Source organism: Hemicordylus capensis, chromosome 2 (genome assembly GCF_027244095.1).
Source record: "Hemicordylus capensis ecotype Gifberg chromosome 2, rHemCap1.1.pri, whole genome shotgun sequence".
In the NCBI taxonomy this organism is placed as follows: domain Eukaryota; kingdom Metazoa; phylum Chordata; class Lepidosauria; order Squamata; family Cordylidae; genus Hemicordylus; species Hemicordylus capensis.
The window spans coordinates 144,664,523-144,691,989 of NC_069658.1; the positions used below are offsets into that span (position 1 = coordinate 144,664,523).

Here is a 27,467-nt window from a genome sequence, read left to right on the forward strand (position 1 = left end):
CTCTCTCTGTTCAGCTTAGCAGATGGAAGTGGGGCGTTATAGTTTAGTTATGAACCCTGAGCCACCTGCATGGGATTCTAAAGCTTCTTCAGTTGAAAGCCACAGCTTGAGGACACCTCAGGCAAAACTGGCAGAGGGGAAGCATTGTACATTGGTTGTCCCAGAAAAAAGGCATCTCCATTTGCTCTCTACTATATGGGAACCAATGCAGCTTACAGGACTTTGAATTTTCCATGGTGGCGGCAGAGGGGTGGGGTGGGGTGTACTCTTAAGATTATTTCTTGGCTATATCAAAATTCACAAATCTACTTTGTTTCTATTGGTCACCTGAGAAGATGTTAAAAGAAAGTGATCCTCAAGAGACCAGCACCTGTTATAAAAGCACATTAGCACCTTTGGGTTTCTTGTGCCTTTTATGGTGGGTGGGGGGGGAAGCATGTTTCAGCTTATGTTTGCAGTTCAGTGGAACTGAACTCAGCTCTGTTGCTAACTGAGCAAAGAGGCACCTTTTAAAAGTGGTGATTCTCTTTATTGAGCAGGGGGACAGCAACTAGCCCTATCCAGCCCCAGGACAGCATCCCTCCAGTGGCTGTTGCTGGCATCTTTTTTGTGTTCCTTTTTTCAGATTGTGAGCCCTCTGGGGACAGGGAGCCATTTAATTTTTTAAATATTTCTCTATGTAAGCCACTTGGGATCTTTCGCTGAAAAGCAGTATATAAAAATTTGTAGTAGTAGTAGTGGAAGAGCCATTTCTCTAGGCAGGCATCTTTGCTATTGGCTATACCCCTGGGTCACTTCTCAGCTCTTTCTCATATTCCCCTGACCAGGAAAGGGCCTAGAACCTGGACTAGATCATCAACTGCCACCACACATATGCAAGGAGGATATGTGGGTCTGTGTGTGCACATTTTATTGTAAGCCCTTTTGGGAGCCAATCCTGCCCCAGAGTGGAGTATAAATATAATATGTCTCACACAAGTGTGCTGTTTAAACAGACCTTTAATATCAGTACAGCTGAAAGTGAGATCTCAATGCATGAGACCAGAGACTACAGTTCTGGAAGTTTCCTCCCAGTTTGGATGCTGGAAGGACACAGATGAGGGAAGAACATGCAATCACAAAACAATGATCAAACTCTAAATACATAATGAGGTTTGGTCCAAAAAAACATTTAAACATAATTAATCCAATTACTGCAAACACAGCTTCTCTGAGTAAAGTTAAAGATATTGCATTTATAGTGTTTGTGTGCTTTCCCTTCAACGAACCAGCGGAGCCTGCTTGAGTGAAATCAACACAGAGCGCATGCGCGACACGTCCTTCGCCTGCTTACTCGACTTGGGGTTAAAGTCACAGAGCCGAGCCACGCGTTCCCACTCGGTGCCTGGAGAGGATTCGTCAACATCGTTCACAAAAGCTTCTTCAGCTGCCCTAGAAGAAATGCAATATCATGTTTAACTTCAGCCACAAATATTCCCCCCTGCCCTGTGAGCTTTGTCTTTTCTTTTATTTTCCAAGTTTCCTGGAACAAGTCCAGGAGCCTTCCAGAGGCTTTCCCATACCCTCCACCCCAAAGCCTCCCAAGAGGGGGAGGGGGGGAGCAGTCAGGCCCACCATGAAGCACTATGTAAAATGTTGGAATACAGGTGTTTGGTTTAAGAGAGGTACCACAATCTCAGCCTGTGGTGAACCTACAAGATTAAGTTAGGAACTCTCAAGTGTGTCTTAATAGCCATACTGGACATCTGAGGGCTACAGCTGGTAAGGGTATCAGGACAACCACAACATCAAAGTGTGCAGATTGTATGGTTGGGACCCTTACATGTGTGAATCTCTACAAGTACAGGCCCCACGATGCAAACATCCAAGGCACAGAATCCAGGCATGCAAGTAGGGAGGGCAAGATCCTGATCTCCCCATCACATGTAGCCCTCAAGTGTCTGCAGAAGGCATGAATTAGTTTGGCAGAGCAGATGGTAAACCATCCAGATGGAAGTGTGCCAAGGACTGGCATTAAGTCACTCCCCTTTGGAAGCCACTTCCAAGTTCCATGAACCAAAACATACAGGAGACCGTATGCAGGATAACCGTTTCCTAATGCTCGGGAGAAGCAGAACGGTTAAGTGATGTTTTAAGTAATAGCTCTCATGCCTGCATGTGCTACAAGCTTGCACAGGATGAGCTGGAGCAGGGGAAACAACTAAAAGCCAACTCTGAAAGATAACACTTGTCTGTTCATGTCATACCAACGTAACATGCCCAGTGGACATTTCCATAAGCATAAATGTTATCCTTTCAGCACTGGAGTGCAACCTGCAATTGGTTTAGCCATTGAAAAAGTTGCTTTTCTGCTCGACTGGCAAGGCCCCGAAACCTACACCTGGGCAGAAGTGCCCCTATTTTGAGCGGGGAGGGGCAGGGCTTCATCTACTCCAACAAGCAGTACAGGAAAAAAGCAATGAGGATGATCCCATGGAGGTTTAGCACGAATCACAAGGATGGACAGGATTGTACAAACACCACCGATGACAAGGATCACTACAACACTGCTATTTCATGTGACAAGACACTTAAGGGGCAGTGAAGAGTTTACTTAACTGTTCTAGGCTGTAGCAAGGATGGTTTATGTTTGTGCTTAAAGGTGAAGAGAGAAAACAAAAAAGGAGAGAGTTTAAGTCAGATATAGAAAATGAAAATGAGCATAATGCAGATGATAAGTAAAAGCTGGCCAGACATGCATTTGGGAGCACTGTCTACATTCCAGAAACATGCTGCCCATTTTATTCTGCAGCAGTTACATTGCAGATTCTCTCCTCCGCCCCCCGGCCACAAGCAGCGAGTCTTTCAGCATCAACTCCAATTGCAAAAGGCAAAGTTACCACCTGTAAATCCAGCATTTCACACATCTCAATTGACAATGACCTACAATAACTGCAGTTGCACTGGCCGGGTGGGGGCGGGGGCACCTTCAATAATAATTCATTCAGAACAGAGATGTGTACACAGGAACCACCAGCCTCTCCCTGGCAACAGACAAGCCCCCAAACAGGAAGTATCTGAATAGAGGCACTTCCTTTTGAGGGATCTGAGTAAAGACCCCCCATTCTGATACAGCTAGGAGGAGGAGAGGAGAAAGTACTGATCAAACTAATGGCCATTTGAGTGGTGCCCAGGCCAGGCAGACAGTGCCTGTCGCAAAAGAGTGGGACAGAGCAGCTTCCTGCCTGCAGCAGGTTTCTGCCATCCAAGTTTTGGCTTTCAAAATGGCAACATCAGTGTGTTGCTCTTGTTCCTCCTCCCTCTCAAGTGACTTAAAGTCACTGTCACGATTTTGGCAAGGCAGTGGCTCTGCCTCCCAAGTCTTAGATCCATTTAGATGATCAGACAGCATGGGGATCACCCCATTAATGGGCAACACACAGCCCAATTCAGAGCACTAAAGAACACCACATATGGAATCACCTTTAGTACCATGTATGAAATGGTCACACTGTAGCTGAGTTAAGTACATGAACAAACCAAACAGAGAGCTGATCAGTGAACAAAACGTGCTCCCTGAAGTGGGAAGATCTGCCTATAACACAAATCTAGTCTACATACTTGTATCAGATATGCAGGAATCCTATAGTTCTTGAAACCAGCTAAAAAAGTAATAATAGTGTTTCACCCATTTATTTGGTAAACTCTTCCAAGTCTTCTACATTTTCAAAATGATTCCTTAGTCTGCTTTTACAATAATTTGCATGAGAAGACTGGTGTCTCAAAGGTAGCTTTCTGAAGTGTTAGTTTTACAAGTGAAAGTTTAATAGCAGTTACACGAACAGCTCCATATGTAGTTCTGTAGGTTCCTGTCACAAGTATTTAGAGGGCCAGATAACCACACAGCACAAAAGGATAGCACCCAGGTCAACAGACACCAAAGGTCTATTCAGGTTTTTTGATCTTCAGTTATCCAATTACTTAACCTAGTTCAAACAGTGAAACTGTATAGTCCCAAGTGTTCCCTTTCTAACATATTTTGCTTCCAAAGAACCCAGTGATTTATAGGAAGACTCTGAATAGTGTCGTTTGTCGGCTATAGCAGGAGTGGTCAACTTCTGTATTCCTAAGAGGCCATACTTGCTAACTTGGCAAAGAGGCACCTTTTAATGTGGTGAATCTCTTTATTTAGCAGGGGGAGAGTAACTGGCCCTATCCACCTCCAGCACAGTACCTCCAGTGACTGCTTCTGGTGTCTATCTTACATTTCTTTTTAAATTGTGAGCCCTTTGGGGACAGGGCGGTATAGAAATTGAATTATTATTAATATACTGTCTCTAGAAAGCAGCCCAAGGTGAGGGAGGAGAGTATTGTACCACACTATCCAAAAACTCACATGGATTATCCAGATCTATAATCATGTCTGTGCCACCTAGCAGTAAGCGTTCAGCATAACTCAAAATCCAGAAGGAAACAGCAATATTTAATAAGCCAACTTTTGAGATCTTTCCTTCCATACAAGGAGAACTGTGTACAATATAGCCACGTCTTAAGAGTTAGGACAACTGCGAGTCACCTAGAATTGCTTCATGGGCCAGATGGTGCCCATAAGATTCCTGCTTGCAACTTTAGTACGCCTTCCCACTTTACTATTGCCAATATATATGCCTTTCCATGTTGACACCTGTAGTCTTCTCCATCAAATGTTTTATCCCAGAGTACATATCTGCCCAAAGGGTTTCTTGGGACACTCTGACCCAAGTCAGTCTTACAGATTAGAAATATGTACTGAATCAGATGGAAAATGGACTAGACAAAAACCAGTAGTTAGGCAACATACACATAACCAATCACGTCAGCGAAGGGTTGTTTGTAGAAAGCTTCATCTGCCACCCTGGGTGGCAAGTAGTCCATAGAAGAGGCAAGCAGGGAGAAGGGAAAAAAAGAAGAATGAGCAGCAGGAAATACAGCTGAAGTAGCATTAGGTTTAATATGTTAAACATGCAACAAGTTAGACTCTAGAAATAAAGAAATTCCAAAGCAAGAAGAAAGTACCTTTAAGAAAACGATTTAGATCCTTGAGTTGAACTGTTAAGGAACAGTCTGGCCTGGAGCAGATGTAATACTGGCTCCCTGGAAGCCAGTTTCCCAAATCATTCCCTTCCCAATATCAGCCATGGCTTGTATGGACATGTGCGCCAGCTCCAACCAAAGGTACCATGGTAACCAAGAAACTGCAGCCATGGTTTGAAGTGGGCTGCCGAACTATGACTATGAGGGAATCTGGTTCGTATCAGTGCCTCCGTTAAAGTGGAAGACTGTCACAGGCTCATAAGGTTGGCTTCCAAGTTGCAAACCATGGTTTACAGGAGAGTCAGCGTCAGTCCTTTGTGCCACACAAAATTGTGAAGATATGGCTGGGGTATAGGATGGCCACCTTTTAACGCTAGTATACTGCAATTCACACAAGGTTTGCATGTTGCAGTGCTGTGGAAGCAAGTTCTACAGGCAAGAATCAGCTTCCGTTTCCCATTGCAAGCCAGGAGCAGTTGCCAACATTTGAAGGAAGGAAGGATCAACTTCCATGGCCTGTACGAGAGATAACCATTTCCCAAACTGTTACATGACAGGACTTCTGGGTTGTTTCCTTAATGTTTCCCCACTACCCCATCTAAAGGTTTGTTTCATAAGCTAGGTTGCTGAAAGTGAATCAATATCAATGCAATATCATGCAAGCTCAGCATTTTCAAAATTCTAATTAATGCTTGCAAGTGACTATCCTTAGAAGTGTCACAGATCAGACACACTGATCTGTAAATAGGAGGGAGATATGTGTCAAAAATCGCAATCTTGTTAGGCGTCAGGGAAATCTGTAGAGTAGAATTCTGAGAAAGTTTATGTAAATTAGAAATTTGTATGGGAATTTAGGAAGCTTTTCTAATCCAAAAGTTTCTAGGAAAAGCCAGGCTCAAATCACGGCTTGTTTACAAAACCCACTGGGTGACCATGAGCAAGTTATTCTCAACCTGAACTCACAGGGTCCCTGGGAGGATCAGAAGGAGTCAACTCCTTTGAGGACGGGCAAAATTAAAATGCAAGAGGTGTCATCTCTTCCTTTGGTGGTAGTTTGTAGCTTTCCATAGGAAAGCAAGAAATCCCCTTTGGTCAGATCCGACAACTGGCTGCTAGGGTCAAAGACCATTCACTCTTTAGAATGCCTGGGAGTGGGAGGAGAGGCAGAGTCTGAAAGTTACTACTCGGTGTAATAATCAAACAGGTACGATCTGATCATTTTCAACTGCAAACCTCTCATTGTTTCCATACTTACAATACAAGAAGACTTCCTCTCTAGCTACCTTCCCCACCCATCTCTGAAATGCCTAGACAAACATTTTACATCAAGCAGATCATTCAGTAAGCCACCTTTAAATTTTTTAGGAATTTGATGGGCCCATGAAAACACAATGCTATAAACAGAAACGTTAAAATATACAAAAGTCAAGTGGCAGATAGAACAGCTTTAAGATGGGAGAACACAGAAACAACTCCAAGTAAATTAGTTGATTAACAAAACATGGCAATGTTTCCACATTGCCAGAGGGCTGAGGGCACCTGGGCCAAAATGAAATCAGTAGCCTTCAACTCTGTACTGGCCAATATTGTTAGTATAGTAAGCGCTGCGAGTGTGGTGATTACATGAGAAGAGTCCCGCAAAAGATTCTGCTGGGCTCTATTATGCTTGCCCCAATTTCCAGAATTCATCAGCAGCTTAGGAAACCCAGGGAATGGGGAAGCTGAAGCCTCCACTAGAGTCACAGCAAGTTGTGGCTGCTCATGTTTTAGAGAGTCTTGAATGCTCTGCTATAACTAGCAACAGATACAGCAGCTGGGCCCTACTACATTCAGAATCCTCAAGGCCAACAAGCATCATTTATTTAGATACTGCCCCTTCCTGAAGTGGCTTAGGGCAGTTTACATTAAAATCAAACACATTATAACATCAATTAAAATTAAAAGCATTTAAACCAGATTAAAACTAAGAACTATCATTAAAAGCCAGGCTAAAAAGATGGGTCTTTAAGGCTCTCCTGAAGGCCTCCAAAGAAGATAATCCTTCCAGGTCCACAGTGAACACGTTCTACAACCTAGAGTGACAACTGAGAAGGTCCGATCCCAAGTCTCCACCAGATGAATCAGTGGCTCCCAAAGACTGACCCCTCCCGATGATCTGAATGAGCAGTGGGGATCTTGTACATAAGAACATAAGAACAGCCCTGCTGGATCAGGCCCAAGGCCCATCTAGTCCAGTATCCTGTTTTGCAAAGTGGCCCACCAGATGCCTCTGGAAGCCTACAGGCAGGAGTTGAGGGGATGCCCTCTCTCCTGCTGTGACTCCCCTGCAACTGGTACTCAGAGGCATCCTGCCTTTGAGGCTGGAGGTGGCCCACAGCCCTTTGACTAGTAGCCGTTAATAGACCTCTCCTTCATGAAGTCATCCAAACCCTTCTTAAAGCCATCCAGGTTGTTGGCTGTCACCACATCTCATGGCAGAGAATTCCACAAGTGGATTATGTGTTGTGTGAAAGAGTACTTCCGTTTGTTGGTCCTAGATTTCCCGGCAATCAATTTCATGGGATGACCCCTGGTTCTAGTGTTATGGGAGAGGGAGAAGAATTTCTCTCTATCCACTTTCTCCACACAAGTAGAGAAAGGTGCTCTCAGGTAACCTGGATACAAGCCATTCAGGGCTTTTAAAAGGCAATAGCCAGCACTCTGTACTTTGCCTGGAAACATCGGCAGCCAATGCAACTGTTTAAAAACAGTCATAACGTGATCTCTCTCCAGGATACATGGGTTGCTGCATTTTAGGATACATGGCTGCTGCATTTTGAACTGAAGTTTCCAAGCTGTGTACAAAGGCAGCCCTACATAGAGCGCATTGCAGTCATCCAACTTGGAAGTTACCAGTTGGTGCATACTGATTTTTAAGCATGATTTTTAAGGATGCTTAGGAGCAACTGTGTCTACTGCCACGGTAAGTTCCCTGTTCCAGGTATCCACCAGGTCATCGCCAGAATCAACTCCAAAACCCTTTCAAGGCCCTTTGGAATCCTACTGGATCCAACAGCCTTCTTGAGTGGACCATTGTAATAGGGTACACCACCCTTGCAGGGGTCAGGTGTGACTGTGAGACCAACCTTAACCAGGAAGTGGTCAGTCCAGGATAATGGGGAAACAACAGGAGACCCCATCCCCAGAACACCCACCTGATCCAAGTAAAAGACCAAATCCAGCATGTGATCAGCAGCATACATAGGTCCTAAGACTAACTGGGATAGGCCCATAGTTATCATTGCCGCTATGAAACACTGAGCAGCACCAGAGAAGCCAATCCCAAAGTGGATGTTGAAATCACCCAGCACAAAAAGCCTGGGTGACTTCAACACCAATTCAGTGACCAGCTCCATCAGCTCAGCTATGGAGCCTGTTAGGCAGCGGGGTAGATGGTACACCAACAGAATCCCCAATCCATCTTATTGCACTCAAGGCAATGGTAAGGATCCAACGAGCTACTTTCAAGCATGCCCAAGGTCTGGGCCCACACACAGGAGGAATTCACCTCCCCCAACTTTTAACAGCAGATTCTTCCCCCACTGACCCATCACAAACCTCTTCCAAGTTGTAAGGCCCATTTGTTTCCAGAACCATTTCCTAAGCAGGCTGCTGCATTAGGAAACAAGCCTGGTGTTTCCCCAGGCCCCAGAACTAGTACACTCGGAGCCAGAGACCGCCTTGGTCATCTCTGTTCACTGGCATGAAAACCCTCACATATTCTCCTCCATATGTTGCCCTTCCCTCTTTCAGACTTCTCCAGATGCTGCAGAGCAAAGCTAGCAAATTTTATTTCAGCATACAGCGGTGTGGGGGAGGGAGGGAGGAAGAAGAGCTACAATCAGCTCTTTTAATGATTACTAGGAGCAGCTCGCTGCAATACCACTCCTGGAAAGATCAAAACACTTTGGCTTCCCCCTTTATTATGCAAGTAAGATGCAAAGTAACACCAAATCTTCCTTTGTGGGATTAACAATTCAGAGACTTCCTTGGCTCCAATGACACATGCTAGATCCCCATGGCCAAGGTTTTCTCTCTTGAAAGCACCAATGCGATTCTAGCTACTTCCTTTCTCGTACAAGTCCTGTGCAAACCTAGCTGCTAAAGGAAGCTGCCAGTCTTGGGAAGACAAGCTTGCTTCCCATCCCTCCTCAGGGAATGCCCCACCACCACTTCCCTTGCTGGCTTGATCCATGCCATGTTACACCTGCACCAGCAAAAGCCAGGGTTAGAACATCAGAATGAATACAAGATCCCCAGTTAGCCCTGACCATGCTTACCACCTGCGCAGATGCAATGCTAGGCTGCTTTTAAAGTCAACAAGGGAAGGGAAGCAAGAGGTGGTGGGATCCCGAGGCTGGCTCCATGCTTGCAGGCAGCCAATGCTACACTTGTGCTGGACTGTATACCAGAGAGAAAGCAGCTGAACGCCACACATTAGTTCCTGCCAGACAGTACAAAGGTTGCCGCCAGCTCTTTTTTACCTATTGTTGGCTTTTGTTTTCTGTAGCTGCTCCTCTTGTCTTGCATACCATTCCTCCAATTCCTTTATCGCTTTCTCTTTCCACTCTGCCTCTTGCTTTCGAGAGTTCGCATCTGAAAAAAAGGGACAGAGAGAAGAATGTGGCTTACAGAAACGTTTGCTTTCGGAGGCTAAATATAGCCAAGATGACAAGCAATCCAGGCCTTGGAAGGGACTGAGGTGCTTGAGGGCAAAGTCTCCACAGTGGCAGAAGCTGCTAGGAAGCTACTGAAGCTCTGTGGCTGTGTCAGTCGTGAGGTTAAATCCAAAGTCTGTTGCAGACTTTGACCCCACAGAGTGGCTTAAGATTCAGGAAACTGAACTAGTAACACAAGCTAACAGAGCAAAGAGGCCCCCTTTAAAGTGGTGGATCTCTCATAATGATGATGATGATGATGATGATGATTCGATTTCTATACCGCCCTTCCAAAAATGGCTCAGGGTGGTTTACAAAGAGAAACAACAAATAAGATGGCTCCCTGTCCCCAAAGGGCTCACATTCTAAAAAGAAACATAAGACACACACCAGCAACAGTCACTGGAAGTACTGTGCTGGGGGTGGATAGGGCCAGTTACTCTCCCCCTGCTAAATAAAGAGAATCACTATGGTAAAAGGTGCCTCTTTGCCCAGTTAGCAGGGGGAGGGGGAGAGCAACTCACCCTGTTCAGCCCCAGCTTAGCATTCCTCCAGTGGCTGTTGCCTACCGTGGGTTTCTTTTTAGATCGTGAACTCTTTTGGGATAGGGAACCAACTTATTTATCTTTCTATGCAGACTGCATTGAGAGCGTTTGTTTGTTTGTTTGTTCTCTCCCCAGACCCTCTCTGCTCCCCAACACATCCCTATTACATTTGTTAGTGCAGCTGGCACTTGCTGCAATTCCACAGAAGTTTTTTTTGGGGGGGGAACTTCCTGAGAATTTCAGCTTTGTTTAACAAAAACCCCACCCAGGTTTCTAGTCCTTATGATTGCCAAGACCAGCTTGGAAGTGTGTGAGCAACACCTGGAGGACTCCCCAGTGTCAGAGGAGCTGCTGGCCAAGACTGCCAGTGGACAGAGCTTCAGTGCTCTAAACACTACTTTGCCACCCCAGAGGACTAGCTGAAGAATTGTACGTCATTCTAGAAACATGTGTGGATTATCTTGGCCGAGATTTGTTCTACTTAGCACATGGAATTTACAGCTGGATCATAAAAAGATGCACATCAGGCCAATACAGAGTCAGCCCCCGCCCCCCGGCATAAACAGCCCAATAGCCACATGTAGCACAGCTGTTTGAGCCACTCCGAGCCAAGGTCGGAATGTGACCTACCACTAATTTGGGGTAGGGAGGACGGAAAGAGAGCTTTACTCCAACACCGGCACAAGGCACTCTGTGGCAGGCATAAGTTTCGAAAGCAAAGCACCAGTGCTTACGAGGATCTAGAAAAGGGGTAGATCGTCGAGAACTCACAATCCAAACTGGCCCACAAGACTGTCCCCCGCACAGCTACACTTCCCCTGGTCCCAAGGACCCTCATGTGAAGTGCAAAGGGATCTTCAGCTGCTCCCGCTTGCTCTTCCTCCACAGCATGAAGACCAGTCGCTGCACATTCCTGCCCTTATGTGCTTCAAGCGCTCATTCCCACGGGCGAGTGAAGAGACAGCCCCAAAGGAGCAAGATGGACTTCAAAGGAGACTTCTGCCACAGCCCATGATGCTACTGGCTGGGGTATGGGGGGTGGGGGAGGGAGAGCCCTGGCCTGTATCTTAGCCCGTTGCTTGCAAGTCTGAGGCCTTGCTTGGTTACACAGAAGTCCGTCGCTTCTTGGTTCTTACCAAGCACTTCTAGGCGCTCCCGCTGCTCTTCTCTCCATTTGCGGATGCTCTCTGGTTCTGTCTGCAGACGATCCACTTGTGAGATTGCAGCATAGCAGTCTGTGGGGCCGTTGCTCTCCTGGGCCGGACAGAGACAGCAGACATGTGACCACCGCCCACAAAACACACTGAAGCAAGACTATTTTAGAAGTTTAAAAGTATGCGGTGGGGAGCACAAAGTAGAACAGGAGAGAGGACTAGCCTGCTTCCTCGGAGACTTGCCTGGCCACGAGTCCAGACTGTGCAAGGACCAGACCGCCTAAGCCAGTCCCAACATCCCCCACCTACCAGATTAGAAGGAAGTCCATGTCAGTGGCAACCATACTAATCTGCTAGGGAGCAGGAAGGATGTCTGGACCGAGCCCCTGTCCCTACAGATCATTAATCATCTATGGGAAGAGCGGGAGTATTCAGACCCATCTTCTGTCAATCTAGAATGGGGGGGGGGTGTCCCTCAAACAAAACAAAAAACACAACAATCCTGGAAACAAACTCTTTATACGTCAGGAAGAAGCACACTGCTGTACCAAACAAGATTAGAAATATTCAGATCCCCATAGTTTTCGCCTAGGAGCATTTTATTTAGTACTTTCATAGCACTCACTCCTGTATTGGATATATACACAAAGAAAGATGCTCCCCCTGCGCTAGAAGTTTCGCATATAACAGAGCTGTAATTTTAAACTTAAGTGCTTGTCTATGCAATACTTAGTTTAGTGTAGGCTTTTTGGGAGCCAAAAAAGGCTTGTTATATGGCTACACAGAAGGATAGAGTCACTCATTTGCTGTTGAATGCAAGATCTGTGGTTAGAGTAAAAAGGGGTTTCTTATTTTGGCTACAGAATCACACACACAGAGACTGTCTGCAAAAACAGTTCACATTAGAGCTTAGGATTGAAAGAAAGTATTTACTCAAGTGCCACAAACTCACCAGCCCATGAAAATCTGTGCTAGGATCTTCCCTTCCACACTGCAGGTTTCCATTAGTGGGGTTTCTCTGGTTGTAAAGCTACCCCTACCCGCCACTCAAGATTCCACACCATTAGTGTGTTTGAGCTTGCCACCTTCAGGAAGCCCTTCCCATTGTCAGGTGGTCTGCTGAAAACCCTCTGCATACCATATCAGGCTCTGAGGTGCACATGGGGCACTGGCCTGGCCAGTTCGGCCTATACACAAGAACAGAGGCAACATTCTCCACAGCGACAGGCAAGAATACAAGCTTGCCCAATGTTACTGATCTTCTTGTAGAAGAATCCCAAGTTCTTTGGAACGTCATTGCTCTAATGCAGGAAACAGATAAGTGAAAGAGCCCGTAAACCTAAGAATCAAGCCAGCAACTCTTAAACATCCTTTAGGTTGCGATTTGGAACAGGTTTTTTTTCTTTTTTGTGGGGGGAGAAGTGACCCTTGCCCCAGGCACCAAGACCAAAAGGAGACAAGGGGCAGGCCCACTTCTTTAATATTCTCAAGCACAGCCCTTCTCTTTATTCCATGTAAGAAAGAAAGCTACCATTTACTTGTACAGAAAAGTAAAATGCTGCACTCAGGATATTGTTGCAGCCAATGATATAGTTGCAGATTCAGAAGAGCAGCTAGTGGCCATGCCCACCCGCCAACAGCTAGAGAAGCCAAAAAGTACCGGCACTCCATCCGTGCAGAGCCCCACCACCACCACCACCACCACCTCCATTACACCCCTGGCCCAGGATGATTCATTCATTCATCCAACCAACATATTTTTATACCACCCAAAACCTACGTCTCTGGGCGGTTTACAACAAGATAAACCATCAGTGGTTCATCCTCCACTGATACAAGTTCTCCAGGGGGCTGAGTGAGCCACCCTCTCCCAAGTCCTCGCATTGCACATTCCCTCCCCGCACCCTATCATGGCAAGCATTTTGCTCTTGTTTGAGAACTCTCATTAGCAGCTTGTCCAGAGACCGCTTTATTAGATACCCAATTCACTTGCAAAACTGCCTAGTTACATCACTCTCATATTGCACCACTCCTACAACTTGTCCCTATTACATTTTAAGGCCATGCAAGATGCATTTGGCTTCTAAGCCTACCTGAATTAAGGACACTGTCAACCATCCCATGCTTCACATCCAGCTAGTTTTAGAAGTTCAGTAGAACAGATGGTTTTATTAAGATGCAGCAACTCAAGACAGTAACACAGGAAGCTGCCATATACCAAGTCAGACCATTGGTCTATCTAGTTCAGTAGTGTCCACACAGACTGGCAGCGGCTTCTCCAAGGCTGCAAGCAGGAATTTCTCTCAGCCCTACCTTGAAGATGCTAGGGAAGGAACTTAGAACCTTCTGATGCAAGCATGCAGGTGCTCTTCCCAGAGCAGCTCCATCCCCTAAGAGGAAAATCTTAACAGTGCTCACACATAGCATCCCATTCAACTGCAAACCAGGGCAGACCCTGCTTAGCAAAGGGGACAATTGAAATAATCCTTCAAAAATATGCAGCTGACAAGAGTTAAATGCCTAGCTCTCATAGGACACTGCCCTGCCATTACCTTCTACAGGGGCCTTACAGACAGACAGTTTAGCTTCTCTAGCTAAATCGCCCTTAGTAAGGGCGATCACCTAAATCACCTTTCCTAGGCAAATCACCCTTAGTAAAGCCCTGGGCTCTAAACCACAACAAGACTGGTTACAGAAAGCTGTGTAACCCATTAAGAGGACCAATTCAAGCTCCGCTATCGGACAGACACCCTTGCCTTGTATATTCCAGAATTTGGAGTAGCAGTCACAAAGCAGCAAGAGAGAAGTGCGTCTACAAACACAGAGACACATGCCAGGCACCACAGCTTGTAGGGGCATCCTAGCCCAGGTGCACCGTGCAACTCACATTTCCACTTCACATGTTATGACAGGAACACTGGCAGTTCAGAGGCCCAGGCCTCACCTTTGATATTTCTGCCTGGTCACAGACACCACCCTACACCTTTCATTTAGCCCACCTCAACCACTTCCAACTTGAAGTTTAGACAAGGGACTTTAACCCCCTCCTCTCCAACAATAAAGTTGGATGTCTATGTCCAGGAAGTGGAAGTGGGCCACAGACTCAGAAGGTGAGGACTGACAGCACTTCTGTTGTCATTAGGAGAACAGAGTGAATGCTTCAGCCTTACCCCTGTTCAGAGTAGGACCCCTAGTAGCTACCAACTCCAAGCACTGATTGTACATACAACAAATACCATTGATGCATAAAAATTATGTCTGCCTTTAAATAATTTGAGCAGAGGGAAGCCAGAGAGCTTTAAAAAAAATCACTATCTAGATCAGGGCAGCCCTCCTACACAAGTTGGCCTACAACTCCCAAAATCCTTGGCTATTGACCACTGTGATGGGATTATGGGAGTTATAGTCCCCAAACAGCTGGGGGGCCTAAATTGAGCAGGCCTGATCTAGGTTAAGTGGCTTCCCAGAGACAGTTACTACAGTCACCATTCTAGAAAAAGCTCGAGTTCTGCTTACCTGGTAGACATCACCATTCGTCACTCCATCAATTGCATCTGTAGAAAAAAAATACATATATATCGGTCAGCTTTCTTGTCAATACTTGCGTTTTCGGTGGCATAGAAATATGTTAAATAAAAGAAAAAGTATTTCAGACAATTGTAGGAGTTACAGAGCATGTCAGAAGAGAACTGAACAACTGAGGTTTCACTGGACTGAATGTGGACTTAATACCACCTCAATGTGGAACTGAGAACAATTAGTCTAGCAGCAAGAAGTACAAAGCAGCAAGTCCCGATTTCAATGTCATCTCGGTCAGTGATCTTGGGCAAGCCACTCTTTCAGGCTTAGGTAGCTGCAATACGCCAAAAAAAGCAGCAGCAGCCTACTTTATGGGGTTGCCGAAGAGATTACTAAGCCACTTTAACTCCAACCCTCATATATAATAAAGCCTGAAGGAATAAGTGCCATTAACTGAGCTCAGCACATTCGTTGCATCTCTCATAAATTCAGTCACAGGCCAAAACAAACATGCTGGATGCTACAGTGTCTGGTACCATATACATTTCAATGGCACAGGCTAGGTGTTTGAATTATTCAGTATTCAAGGTCTAGAAAACAATTACTAGTCTTATTTCTAAACTGGTGCATGGTCAGAACTGAAAGGGAGACACTTCCCTAGAAAGTGATCTGTTAGATATAGATTTGTCTGCAAGACCCATTTCCATCAGCCAAGAGGAAATGGAGGCTAACAGATGCCCATGTGGCTGGAAGATGCAGTTGCCACTCATAAGCAGAACTTGATCCAATGGCAGTATTCAAAGATATCTGCTCAGACAATTGAGTGTCTCTGCCCCCCCCGCCACCTCTCTCACTCTGATGGCTCTCTCCTACTACACTCCCAGTACATATGCCTGCATCCATCAGCAGAGCTTCACCCAAGTTCAAGAACCCTGAAAAGACAGGATTTCCAGTCACGCAGAGTGCTGCTTGTGCTTCGAGGCACATTTGCAGGCATGAATTCACTGTGCACGTGGACAAGGGCTATTATCACAACAGGGCTCTTGTTTCCCCCACTAAGGGCAATACTTCCAGAAGCAGAAGATCAAACCCAAAGCTGCATAACCTGTGATCCAGCAAGTCCACACACAACCCAGCAGTAGCCACATAAGGCAACCCACCGGAGAGCTCAATAAGTCTGTCTGCCTGCCAGGGACCTAACGCAATATCTGGCAGATTGCAATGTGTGGCAAGGAACTGCTTTGCAGGCCACAAGTTGTGCACACCTGGCCAGAACTGTAAGCATTAGTATCAGTTACTATACTACAAACTATTTAGTATTTGTTATGGCCTCCAATGCACTGCATACTAATCAGATACCTCTTGCAGCCATCTGGAGCTTAGGAAGCTTAACCCCTACTAACTTGGCAAAGAGGCACCTTTTAACATGGTGATTCTCTTTACTGAGCAGGGGGAGAGTAACTGGCTCTATCCACCCCAGCACAGTACCTCCAGTGACTGTTGCTGGTGTCTATCTTACGTTTCTTTTTAGACTGTGAGCTCTTTGGGGACAGGGATCCATCTTATTTATTTATTATTTCTGTGTAATCCGCCCTGAGCCATTTTTGGAAGGGCGGTATAGAAATTGAACCACCACCAACACCACCAACACCACTAGGGATGGGTCTGTGAAGGTCAAAGAACCCACCCTCCAAGCTCAGAGGGGCTCAAAGGTGGTCATTACCCTCCTTTACCCTGACATTCTCCTTCCCTTACGGAGCCTTTGCATCTAGCAGGGAACTAACCAATTTGCAAGCAAGCTACATCATATATGGCCACATCGAGCCTCATTTGTTGCTTGCTCCAAGTCCCCCAGTAATTCATAGAGAAGAGCCGTTTCTCATCTTCATGACAGCACAGTAAAGTCTGAACATCCAATGACACCAGTACAAAGGCTTGAAGAGGCAAGCGAGCAGGAGGGGAACAATTAATTTTGCATACAAACTCACTGCGGTTTTCATATTTCTAGGAGTTGCAGAGGGATGCCCCATGTGTAGATTTCAGAACTTTGAAGAACAAATTGAAGGATACTTGTATATCACCCACATGGAGATCAACTGAATTTAACTAGTTAATTAGTTAACTGTGATCTTCCTACTCATGACATTTCTGAGATAGTCCTCAGTGATGGGGGAAAAAAATTACTGGCCAGGCCTTGAAGATCTTTCTTTGATTCTACAAGCCAATCTGAAGACTGAAGAATCAGACTGCCCTCTACTCCATGGGGGTGGGGGGTAGACTCTCATAGGAAACATAGGAAACTGCCATATACTGAGTCAGACCACTGGTCTATCTAGCTCAGTATTGTCTTCACAGACTGGCAGCGGCTTCTCCAAGGTTGCAGACAGGAATCTCAAAAAAACAAGAGTATCTCTTCTAAACAGCAATGGGACAAATTGTGGAAATGGACGTTGGACGTAACCCCCCCCCCAATTACCTGATGTGCCTTGAAATCCCCCACCCCCGAGTTACAGTACTACCAGCATATACTTCATAACCTTGTGGGTTTCCAAATCATTGTTTATAAATCTTTGTAGATATATCATGTACAAACAACCACTTTGTATATAATTGTGCTTTGGCAACGTACTGTATGCTTTGGTAGTTTGTTGGTTCAATAAAAAAATCTTGTCCTATTAAAAAAAAGAATCTTGTCCTATCTTGGAGAAGCCAGGGATGGAACTTGAAACCTTCTGCTGTTCCCAGAGCGGCTTCATCCCCTGAGGGGAATATCTTGCAGTTCTCACACATCAAGTCTCCCATTCAGATGCAACCAGGGCAGACCTTGCTTAGTTATGGGGACAAGTCATGCTTGCTACCACAAGACCAGCTCTCCTCTCCACCTTGCTTGCTCAACCCTCCTAGTCACACCCATCTGGCTTAGGCAGGCAATAAACCCAAAGCAACCAGGAAAAGGAAGTAGCCTACCCTGCCTTACTTGCTCACTCCTCCTTCTAGTCACATTCTCCCATTACCTGGCTCAAGTGCCATGCTTAAATCTCCAGCGGCCATAATGAGCTGGGGTCTAGGAATGGTAGAGCCCTGGCCTACTCTATTTAGTTGCAGTTTGCAAGTTAAAAGTACTCAAACATTTTAAACAATCACCTGTTAACTGATGCACAGGGGAAGGGGCACATCCAGTTCCATAGCAGTTCTGGACTATGAAACCTGAAGAGTTGCATTCTTGAGTTAAATTACATTTGCAAGGCTAAGTCTAGAAGGCCCCAAACCACAACAATTTGTGTTTATGAACATGCCCTGTCAAACAATACACAATACCTGAAGACAACATATGTTCAAATATGACAGCTCTGGCCCCATCTAGCTGATCTGACCATTTTGCCAAGGACAGAACATCACAGAGAGGGCAGCTTAAAAAGGTTGGAAGAACCATCCACTCCTCTCCAGGTAGGTTCCCTTTCTAGCCCTGCAGACCTGGGCCGGGTGAGAGTGGAGCAGGGAGAAGAGTCTGTTGGCTTAATTTCCTACTTGCATGAAATTCAGCAGACAAGAATCACGACACTTGAAGCCAAAGTGGTTTCTAGAGCTGCGACAAGCTATGGACTGGTGTATGCTACTGTATGCCAATACAACCGAAAAGCAGAGGCCTGCAAGTAGATGCAGATTCAAAGGAAATGTACCTCTCACCTTTTATGACAAAACATAACTACTGGAGGATGCAAACTCACTCACTCACTAGCAGTCTACATGCCAGTTATAGGAGCATAGGCTGGATCCTGCCTCAGTCCCAGTTCTACTGCAGACCAGCACTTTGATTGCACACTCAGTTTCACTGCCCTTCCATACTTGCCAGAGGACACCACATTCCCATCTGCACTATGAGCAACTGAATTTTTTTTTAACAAGTGTCTGCGTCTAACTTCCCTAAAGAATGTTCCATCCAGGAATTAACTAATTAGTTTAGCTTCCACTATTATGCACATTCAAGATGGTCTGGCTATAGGATGATCCCAAGAGCAGGATGATCTGAAAAACTGCTAACTGAGACAGTACAATTCCTGCCAGACCACAGGCCAATACTGTAATATTCTGGAAGACACAGGGACTCAACAGGCCAGATCAGGAGTGCATTTTTAGGTCCACGACAGAAGCTGAGCTAACCTTCCCTACCTTATGGGCAAGGTTAGTGCATAAACTTAACACAGCCTGAACTACACACTGCATATACACTCCACAATCTCCATGCAGCTGTTCTTCAGACACACTAACATGAAGGAAGGGCCCCCACTGAATGAAGTGGTGCTTATTCCAAACCAAACATGCGCAGAATACTGCACATTTCAATAGCTTCAAACTGAATAAGATGGTTCAGAAGGTTAGAGATATAAAAAGTAAATCCACAAATCCCCAGCTGCTCTCTACTTAAGCGCTTAAAAATTAACAAGGGTGCAAAAAAGCAGCGTGTCTTCATGTAGCTAGTTAATTTTGCTCTGCATTAAGTACTACACACAAACTGGACAGTTCTATGTAGTCAAGCCACAAGTGAAATAAGGGACTGCAGCACCCTCAATTTCAACTGAACCCCTTTGAGTATATTCGTATATAAATGCAACCCATGCTTTACAAGAGGTCTTTCCAGCAAAAAGTCAGTTTGTGGAGAGTTGCAAGTGCTGTAATCAAGAGACATGAGTTTTGTAAATAGCTCTATTCACTAAAGGGAGAAAAGAATTCCTTCAAGGGGTCAGGCAGGGCTCTAATAAGAGCCTTCCAGTGCTCTTAAATTGTTTTAAAGGGTCTTTGATGTTTGTGAACTGCCCTGAGCTATTTTGTATGGGCGGTCTAAAAATCGAACAAACAAGCTCATTTTTACTTCCATTTAGGCCACATTTATCAAATACAGGTATGGGTGCACAAGTTTTGGCTGTCTTTGGTTGATTTGGACTCATCAAGACCTACTCCTGATGCACCAGAGGATTCCCTAGAACACACTCCAAAAGTCCACTGAATTAGGAGATAGATGTGAAGGAGTCACATTTATGAGACTAGTATTTAAGGATATATTGCATTAAAGAAATAAAGAGTCAAAATGGTCCCTGCATAAAAAGCCATATTTAATTTTGGTGCAGTGTTCTTACAGGAATATCTTCTCCACCTTGTACTCCGCATGTGTTAAGATTAGCTGGGGAATCCCTGCTCCAAACCATCAATAAAGGTAAAGAGTGCCATCGAGGTGCTGTTGACTCCTGGCGCCAACAGAGTCCTGTGGTTTTCTTTTGGTAGAATACAGGAGGGGTTTACCATTGCCTCCTCCTGCACAGTCAGAGATGATGCCTTTCAGCATCCTCCTGTATCACTGCTGCCCGATTAACCTGAAAAGAGCACATGGGAGGGGTACCACAATGGTGGAATAGCTTTGCCAGCCCAACTGTTCTCCTTTAGGCCCCAAGTTAATATCTCTTTTCTAGTATAAACACTAATTATTTTTTAGATGAGCCTGAATTAACAGCGCTTGGCTGCCATGGAAAGACCATTTGTATATATAAAAAACCCCAAGCCATTCAGCCACACTCTTTGAGAGTTCCAATTCAGAGTGTCAAAATTAACTATTAGCATTTCACACCAGTCCAGCTATACAAGGTGCCGTCAAGTCGATGTCCTGGCAACCATGAATATCTAACCCACAAGACCAGAGAGTTGCTTTAAGTGGACTTGCATCCCAATCCTATTTATGTTCCCAAGCAGCATTTTCCACCAAGGGGCTTATCTTTCCAGTTAATATACACAGAATGGCAGTCCAAGAATTAATGCTGCTTACTGATTTGTTGTTAGATGCACCCTATTGTTACTCATTAACTATAGCAAATTCACGAATGAAGAGCATATCGGGTTTTCAAGTCAAACCCACTTCTGAAGATTTGGCCAAGTACTCCTTAACAGTCGTTAAATCCAAGGCAGACCAAGTATCAGCACAGTTGGTCACAAAAAAGCAGATGATAGCAAGAAAGCTTTTTCCAGTGTTGTGTAACCTACGGTTTCTGTCCTACTATTTCCTGGTTTTAAACCAATAGTTGGGGCAAGGGAATTGTTTGGCCCGAGGCCAAAGAGCTAGTCAGCACCTAGCTCCAAAATGCTAGCAAAAAATAAACTGCTGAAGGCAAGGCATTGTTTATCATCCTCTCTACAGTCACTACCGTATTTTACGGACTATAAGACGCTACGGACTATAAGACGCACCTTAATTTTAATCCAGTTTTTCAGAGTTTTAACATATTAGACTGTTAAAACATATAAGACGCACCTGAATTTTGGCGGATATTTTTCGAGGAAAAAAGTGAGTCTTATAGTCCATAAAATACGGTAGTAACTGAACAAAGCAATGGTGTTCAGAATGTTTTACCTTCACGGTATTATTTGCGTGGAGCAACCCTTGCATGTTTGCCACATAACCCAGGCATGCTGCAGAGGAGTCTGGGGCATTTCTCAGAGGCACCTTCAGTTCATATGGGGCACTGGCCAAGCCTGTAGCCCAGGGGTTACATCCAGCTGTTGCTGAACTACAACTCCCATCACAATTTACTGTGGTGGGGAAGATGGGAGATGTAGTTCAACAACCGGAGGGCCATGTTTGCCCACTCTAGCTGTAAGCAAAGCAAAGTGCACCATCAATTCAATTTCGACTCCTGGCGCCCACAGAGCCCTGTGGTTTTCTTTGGTAGAATACAGGAGGAGTTTACCATTGACTTCTCCTGCACAGTATGAGATGATGCCTTTCAATATCTTCCAATATCGCTGCTGCCCGATATAGTACCAGTGGGCATTCAAACCGGCAGCCTTCTGCTTGTTAGTCAAGCATCTCCCTGCTGCGCCTAGCTGTAGCCCCACACAAACCAGGAGTGTGACCTAGAACACAGCCAATGCCATATCATAGCTGCACATTACTCATTCCCCAAAAGGCAGCTTCTTCACTACTGCAGAGGAAGCCTGTACATCATTAGTGGCCTTCCAGCTGAAGAACCCCAGGAGTCCCCGCTACGAAGCCCGAGAGCCAGTGTTCCCTCTAAGGCATGTGTATGCAGACAAGTTTATTGATGTCTACTCAGTTAATTTTAGATCCAGCTCAGACTGAATCAGGAAGGCCCCACTCTGAATGCACTTGCGCACACACTGCCTTGATACTGCCACCCAGAACAAAACTCATTCTGCACACAGATGAAAAAAGTTAGAGAACACTGCCGAGAACCACGGGACAAGGAGAAAAATGGGCAAGGGAAGAATGCATGCCGCTCTCAAGCATCCTTTCTACATTGCTTTCCAAGCCCTTGAGAGACAATTGGCATTAGGTCTAGGATGTTACATTGTCAACAACCCTAACTTTAGGATGCAGAGATGGTTTTCTAAAAATTAAGCTTCTAAGAATGTGTAATTTTTTAGACCAGATGTTTTATTTGGCTCGATTTTACCTCACTCCTGGCTTTTCCAGTTCTTAGCACTGTGCGTACTTTTCAGTTCCAGAGGGACTCGACACCTTCCTGCACTAGCAGAAGACAAGTAAACCAATTGCTTTTTAATAATTCAAGCCTCCAGAGTCTAGCAACATGTGACACGAAACAGATAAATTAGGCCATGGCCCAAAATGTGGCTTGTAGTCAGTTTACACGTGACATATCCATCTGTTTAAAACCTGGATCTGCCCAAGTCACATATAAAAGCTCACATTATAAGAAGCAGCAGCACACAAGTAAGGATGCTCGCTCATATCCATCTTGCCTCTCTTCAAAGCCAAGCAACATGTTATGTTAAAGTATGTAGTGTGGCCCTTGAATACCTGGTATGGGTGTGTATATAGCAATAGATAAAGACTGAGACTGTTGTCGGGGGGCGGGGAGCAGAGGGCAGCTTTAATCTTCTGGGACCTGAGGAAGGGGATTCTCCTCCCTGCCCCACACAACTGCTATTATCCCCATGAGAGAAGCTCCCATTATCACCAGTGGGAGCTTCACTATCCAGAACAGCAGCTATGGGAGAAGAGCCAATTGGAAACATGGGGGTAAAGGGTTGAGATTCCCCTCCCACAAACCCAAGCCCAATCCAGATCCTGCCGTCCCCCAACCCATGGCTCCTATCTATTTAAAAAAAACCCACCAAGCATGCAAGGACCAAGTTACACATATAATGTAGTCTGACCCTTAATATTTCCCCCTCAAACTGACAGAGTATAAAGCAAACCCAGGTAGGAGAACAGCACCTGGGGGAGGGGTTGCAGGTTAGTTGAACATCTTTCTGAACAAAGAGACTTCCTACTGAGTTACTACAGCTGGTTTAAGTACATGATCTTGTCGAACATTAAGGCTGGCAATTTCCCTGTAGAATTGATTCAACACATCCTTCTAGGCCTGTGCATCAGGATCTCTCATTCCGACACAAATGTACCATCCCACTGGTGCCATGTGGAGACTGGTGCTCCTGCCATACCCAGTCCATGCATAGCACAGCCTAGTCTTTATTTTGGTCTCTGACCAGCATAAGAGAGCCAGCGTGGTGTAGTGGTTAGAGTGCTGGACTAGGACCGGGGAGACCCGAGTTCAAATCCCCATTCAGCCATGCTACTTGCTGGGTGACTCTGGACCAGTCACTTCTCTCTCAGCCTCACCTACTTCACAGGGTTGTTGTAAGGAGAAACTGAAGTATGTAGTACACCGCTCTGGGCCCCTTGGAGGAAGAGCAGGATATAAGATGTAAAAATAAATAAATAAATAAGCCAGTCCATGCAGTACTTGTTATTGCTAGTGGCAATAACCACCAGAACCAGCGGCTACCGGGAAGGCACACAGAAAACACCGGGAAGGCACACAGGGACATGCAAGACTATCATTTCCCAGTGCTTTTTCCATGTGCTGGGATGAGTTACAGTTCCCAACATCCCCTTCACACCCTCCTGGCATCAGAAATAGCAGGTACTACACTGAACTGGCCACACTGGGAGCACCTGCATCCATGTGGCACCAGTCGGGGGGGTGGGGTGCGCGCACGCATATTTTTCTTGGAATCGAAGATTGACTCACAGGCCTACATCTTACCACTCTTAACAGCAGTGGAAAGAAACTTTCAAGACATGCTACCTGTTTTCAGAACGCGGGTGTGAAATTGATACAGATCTCCTGTATTTATTATTTCTCTGTGTAAACCGCCCTGAGCCATTTTTGGAAGGGCAGTATAGAAATCGAATGAATGAAATAATAATAGAGCAACACAGGCCCAAATATTCCAGTTGCCAGAAGACAGCTTTGGGTTTCATTAATTCACATTTGTTGCCTTTGAATATCTCAAAGCTACTTTTTCCTGAAGGAAGAAGGTGTCTGTATTTGTCTGACCTGGAAAGAAATGACGATTATCCATGTAGGTTCTAGTTTGACTGGAGAGCCTGTACACTTAGAATCACATCACTAACTCAATTAACTGGACTTCACTGGCTCATCACAGTCTGTCTACGCTAGGGCATGTTCTCCAAGTTCATCTGTTGTCCTTCTCAATATCAGAGAGCCATAGGTCCCACTGAACGACCATGGATTTATTCACACAACTAAACTGTCACAGTACAGTAAGAAACTTGCTTGAGGGGTACTAGAAGCAAAACTGTGCTTTGGAGGCAAAATAATTTGCAGTAAATCCAAGATTATCATAGCTCACAATTTAACAACTACAGAGCTGCCAGGTGCTATTTGGAATAACACCATCAACACTGGCTGGGCTGTGCTGATGGCAGAATAGGGCACGTGATCACTTCTCAACAAACCACAACTCAGCCCAGATCTGCCTGTTTGGTGTAGCAATTTAGTTGTTTGAAGAGGCCTACATTTTGTGCAACCAAAATAAGTCAACAGAAAGCTAAAAAACATATTAAATGTATTGTCAAAATTGTTTTAAGATAGATATACACCAAAGACACATCTGCTCACCTGCAGGAGTTTAACTGGAGAATGTAAGCATAACCAAGTCACATTTTAAAGAGTCTAAACAAGATTTTTAAGGTTTTGAGAATTGGCAACTGCAACAGAGAGCAATACTGTTGTGGCACGACCCAGTTCAAGATGTTATTTTAACCATGAACTCACTAGCTGACTAGCCAAGCCCCTACAGCTTGTCATCACTATGCAATACATGCACTTAGCATGTTCAGAGCACTCCATATACTTTGGCTCCATCATACTGGACTGCTTTACATGGATTTTGTTTAAGGCTTACCAAGAATGTACTCAAGGCACTTGAAATGCATTATATAAACAGGCATTCTTGATTAAATCAATAAAGGCAGCCTCCATGTTCAGTGGTAGTATACCCAATTTCCAGATGCCAGGGGCGTAACTACTATTAGGCAAGTGAAGGCAGCTGCCTGGGGGCCCCCATGCCTCGAGGGGCCCCCCAGAGGCAAGTCACATGACCATATATTGTGAAGAGAGAGAGTGTGTGTATCAGCGAGGGGCCCATTTTAAAATTTTCTCTCTGGGCCCACTCCAGCCTTGTTACGCCCCTGCCAGATACACAGAATGTAAGAGGTGACAACCTTCTCCATCATGCCACACTTACAAGCTTTCCAAAAAAACTCCGTCTCCACTTACAAGCTTTCAAAAAAACCCTCTTCAGACTTCTGCTGGAGACAGAACATTGGGCTTGAAAGTAATGTCTGATCTGATTCATGAAATAAACTGTATTGAGGGCTTCCCTTAAATGCAGGGACAGCCCTTCCATAAGGAGAGGTGAGATAGTCCCCTCAGGTAGCAGATACTGGGGTGAGGCAGCAAGATGCCTTCCTGCCCCTGCTTTAGGGGGGAAAGAGAAAGAGGAGGAGGAGGAGGAGGAGTATGTGCACAAGGGAGGGGCACTCTGTTTCAGGCACACAGAGGCTTTGAGTCACTATTGCCTAAACTGATAGAGATGGGATAGGAAGTGTTATGACAATCATGGTGTGGGGGGAGAGCCATGTGATAGAAAGAGCTAGTGAAAAAAAGGGGGTAGTTGTCAGACTGAACCCCTTTGCCTCACGCTTTCACCAACTCTCATCACACACACACTTACTTAACAGCTGTTGCTTTCGGCATTTTTATGGTTTTAATTGATTCTAATATTTTAATGCAATCCATGGGATTAATAAATTAAGTATTAACTTGTGTAAACCATCTTGGGATAAGGTTTATGCAAGGTATTATAAATCTAAACACTAAATAGATCATTTGCCACAGGGTCCTTCCAATGGCTTCACTTAAGGCCATCTCTTCTAGTGGACAGGATGAGGCAGCAAATTTGGGGGTCCCACTAAAGAACAGCAAGTTCCCAACTGCTGAGCAATATTTATACCACAAGCTGCAGTTTACAGCTTGGATTTTCTGCTCCAGGCACAAAAAATGCCTTGGACCACCTCTCTGGGTCACAGGTACATCACTTAATTCCTCTACACTCATTGCTAAAACAGTACCTACACAGCACCATAGAAGTTCCAAGTGCTTCACCTACGTTGTTACAAGAAGGCTTCAATCGGCCCATCAAGTATTATTATGCCCTTACTGGAGGTGAGGGGCTAAGTAGCTTACAAATAAAAATAAATGTGGTTCTCTCAAGGCCCACTCAAAATGAGCTCGTGACAGAAGTGAGATCCGAGTTAGGCACTTCTCCACTCACAGCTCGACGACAGCCTCTTCACGACTTTGCGATAACCGGCTGCTGCTGAGCGTGTGACCACAGTCGGTCGGGGCCAGGGGCAGGGAGGGTCTGAAGGCGCTCAGAGCTCCAGCTGTCGTTTTAGCCAGTGACAGTCCGTTCACACGCGAGGGCAGCAGGCCATCACATGCACGTGTGAACCTCCCGACCGCGGCAGCCCCCTTACCCATAGAGAACGCTTCCTGGCCCTGTAACCCGGCCGGCACCTCTCCGTTCTCCAGGATATTGTAGCCTTCATCGTTCTCGATGCCCGCGATCTCGTTCTCCTGCTGGGCCAGGAAGGCGGCGGCTGGATCCTCCTCACCACCACCGCTACCCAGAGCTCCGTTTCCTGCTGCCGCCGGCTGGGGCGCGCCGAAGAGATCGAATTCGGCCATCGACGAAAAGGAGGGAGGAGGAAGCTAACGGAAGCAGCGGCCACGAGAAGTGCACTCGAGACAGACCCTGCCGCTCAACAGACTCAGCTGCAGCTATCACTTCCGGCCTCCTCAAGCTACTCAGTCAGGCAGTCAACCCCGCTTTTCTCCCCCCCCACCCACCACTAACCCAGCAAGAATGACGGGGCGAGCCCACCAACCAGCCAAGAGAGCGAAAGACATAAGCCAATCCGCGTGCAGGGAAGGCGGGATTCATAGTACACCCCGCAGACGGTACATGTTCCACGTGATTCCCCCGCCCCTTCCCATTCCTCCGCGCGCGCTGAAGAGGCGTTGTGGCCAATCCGCACGCATTCCATTCCTCCCCCCGCCCCTCCTCTCTCGTAATGAGTCGCTTTCCTGGGTCCCTTC

The 27,467-nt window shown here is 45.7% G+C and overlaps 1 protein-coding gene across 4 annotated transcripts; it reads right to left on the reverse strand.

The window, feature by feature from the left end:
- Positions 1 to 981: 981 nt before the first annotated feature.
- CLTA (clathrin light chain A) lies at positions 982 to 27,221 on the reverse strand. 4 transcript variants are annotated; one of them, XM_053299469.1, is made up of 7 exons: positions 26,846 to 27,221; positions 14,965 to 15,002; positions 11,431 to 11,548; positions 9,576 to 9,687; positions 4,820 to 4,873; positions 2,599 to 2,634; positions 982 to 1,431 (listed from the first exon to the last, which is right to left on the reverse strand). In XM_053299469.1, the coding sequence occupies exons 1-7, from the start codon at positions 27,054 to 27,056 to the stop codon at positions 1,260 to 1,262; spliced, it is 741 nt and encodes a 246-aa protein (XP_053155444.1). In that variant the 5' UTR covers positions 27,057 to 27,221; the 3' UTR covers positions 982 to 1,259. The 4 variants fall into 4 exon arrangements, with proteins under 4 accessions (XP_053155444.1, XP_053155446.1, XP_053155445.1 ...); XM_053299471.1 differs by lacking the exon at positions 4,820 to 4,873; XM_053299470.1 differs by lacking the exon at positions 2,599 to 2,634.
- Positions 27,222 to 27,467: the final 246 nt, after the last annotated feature.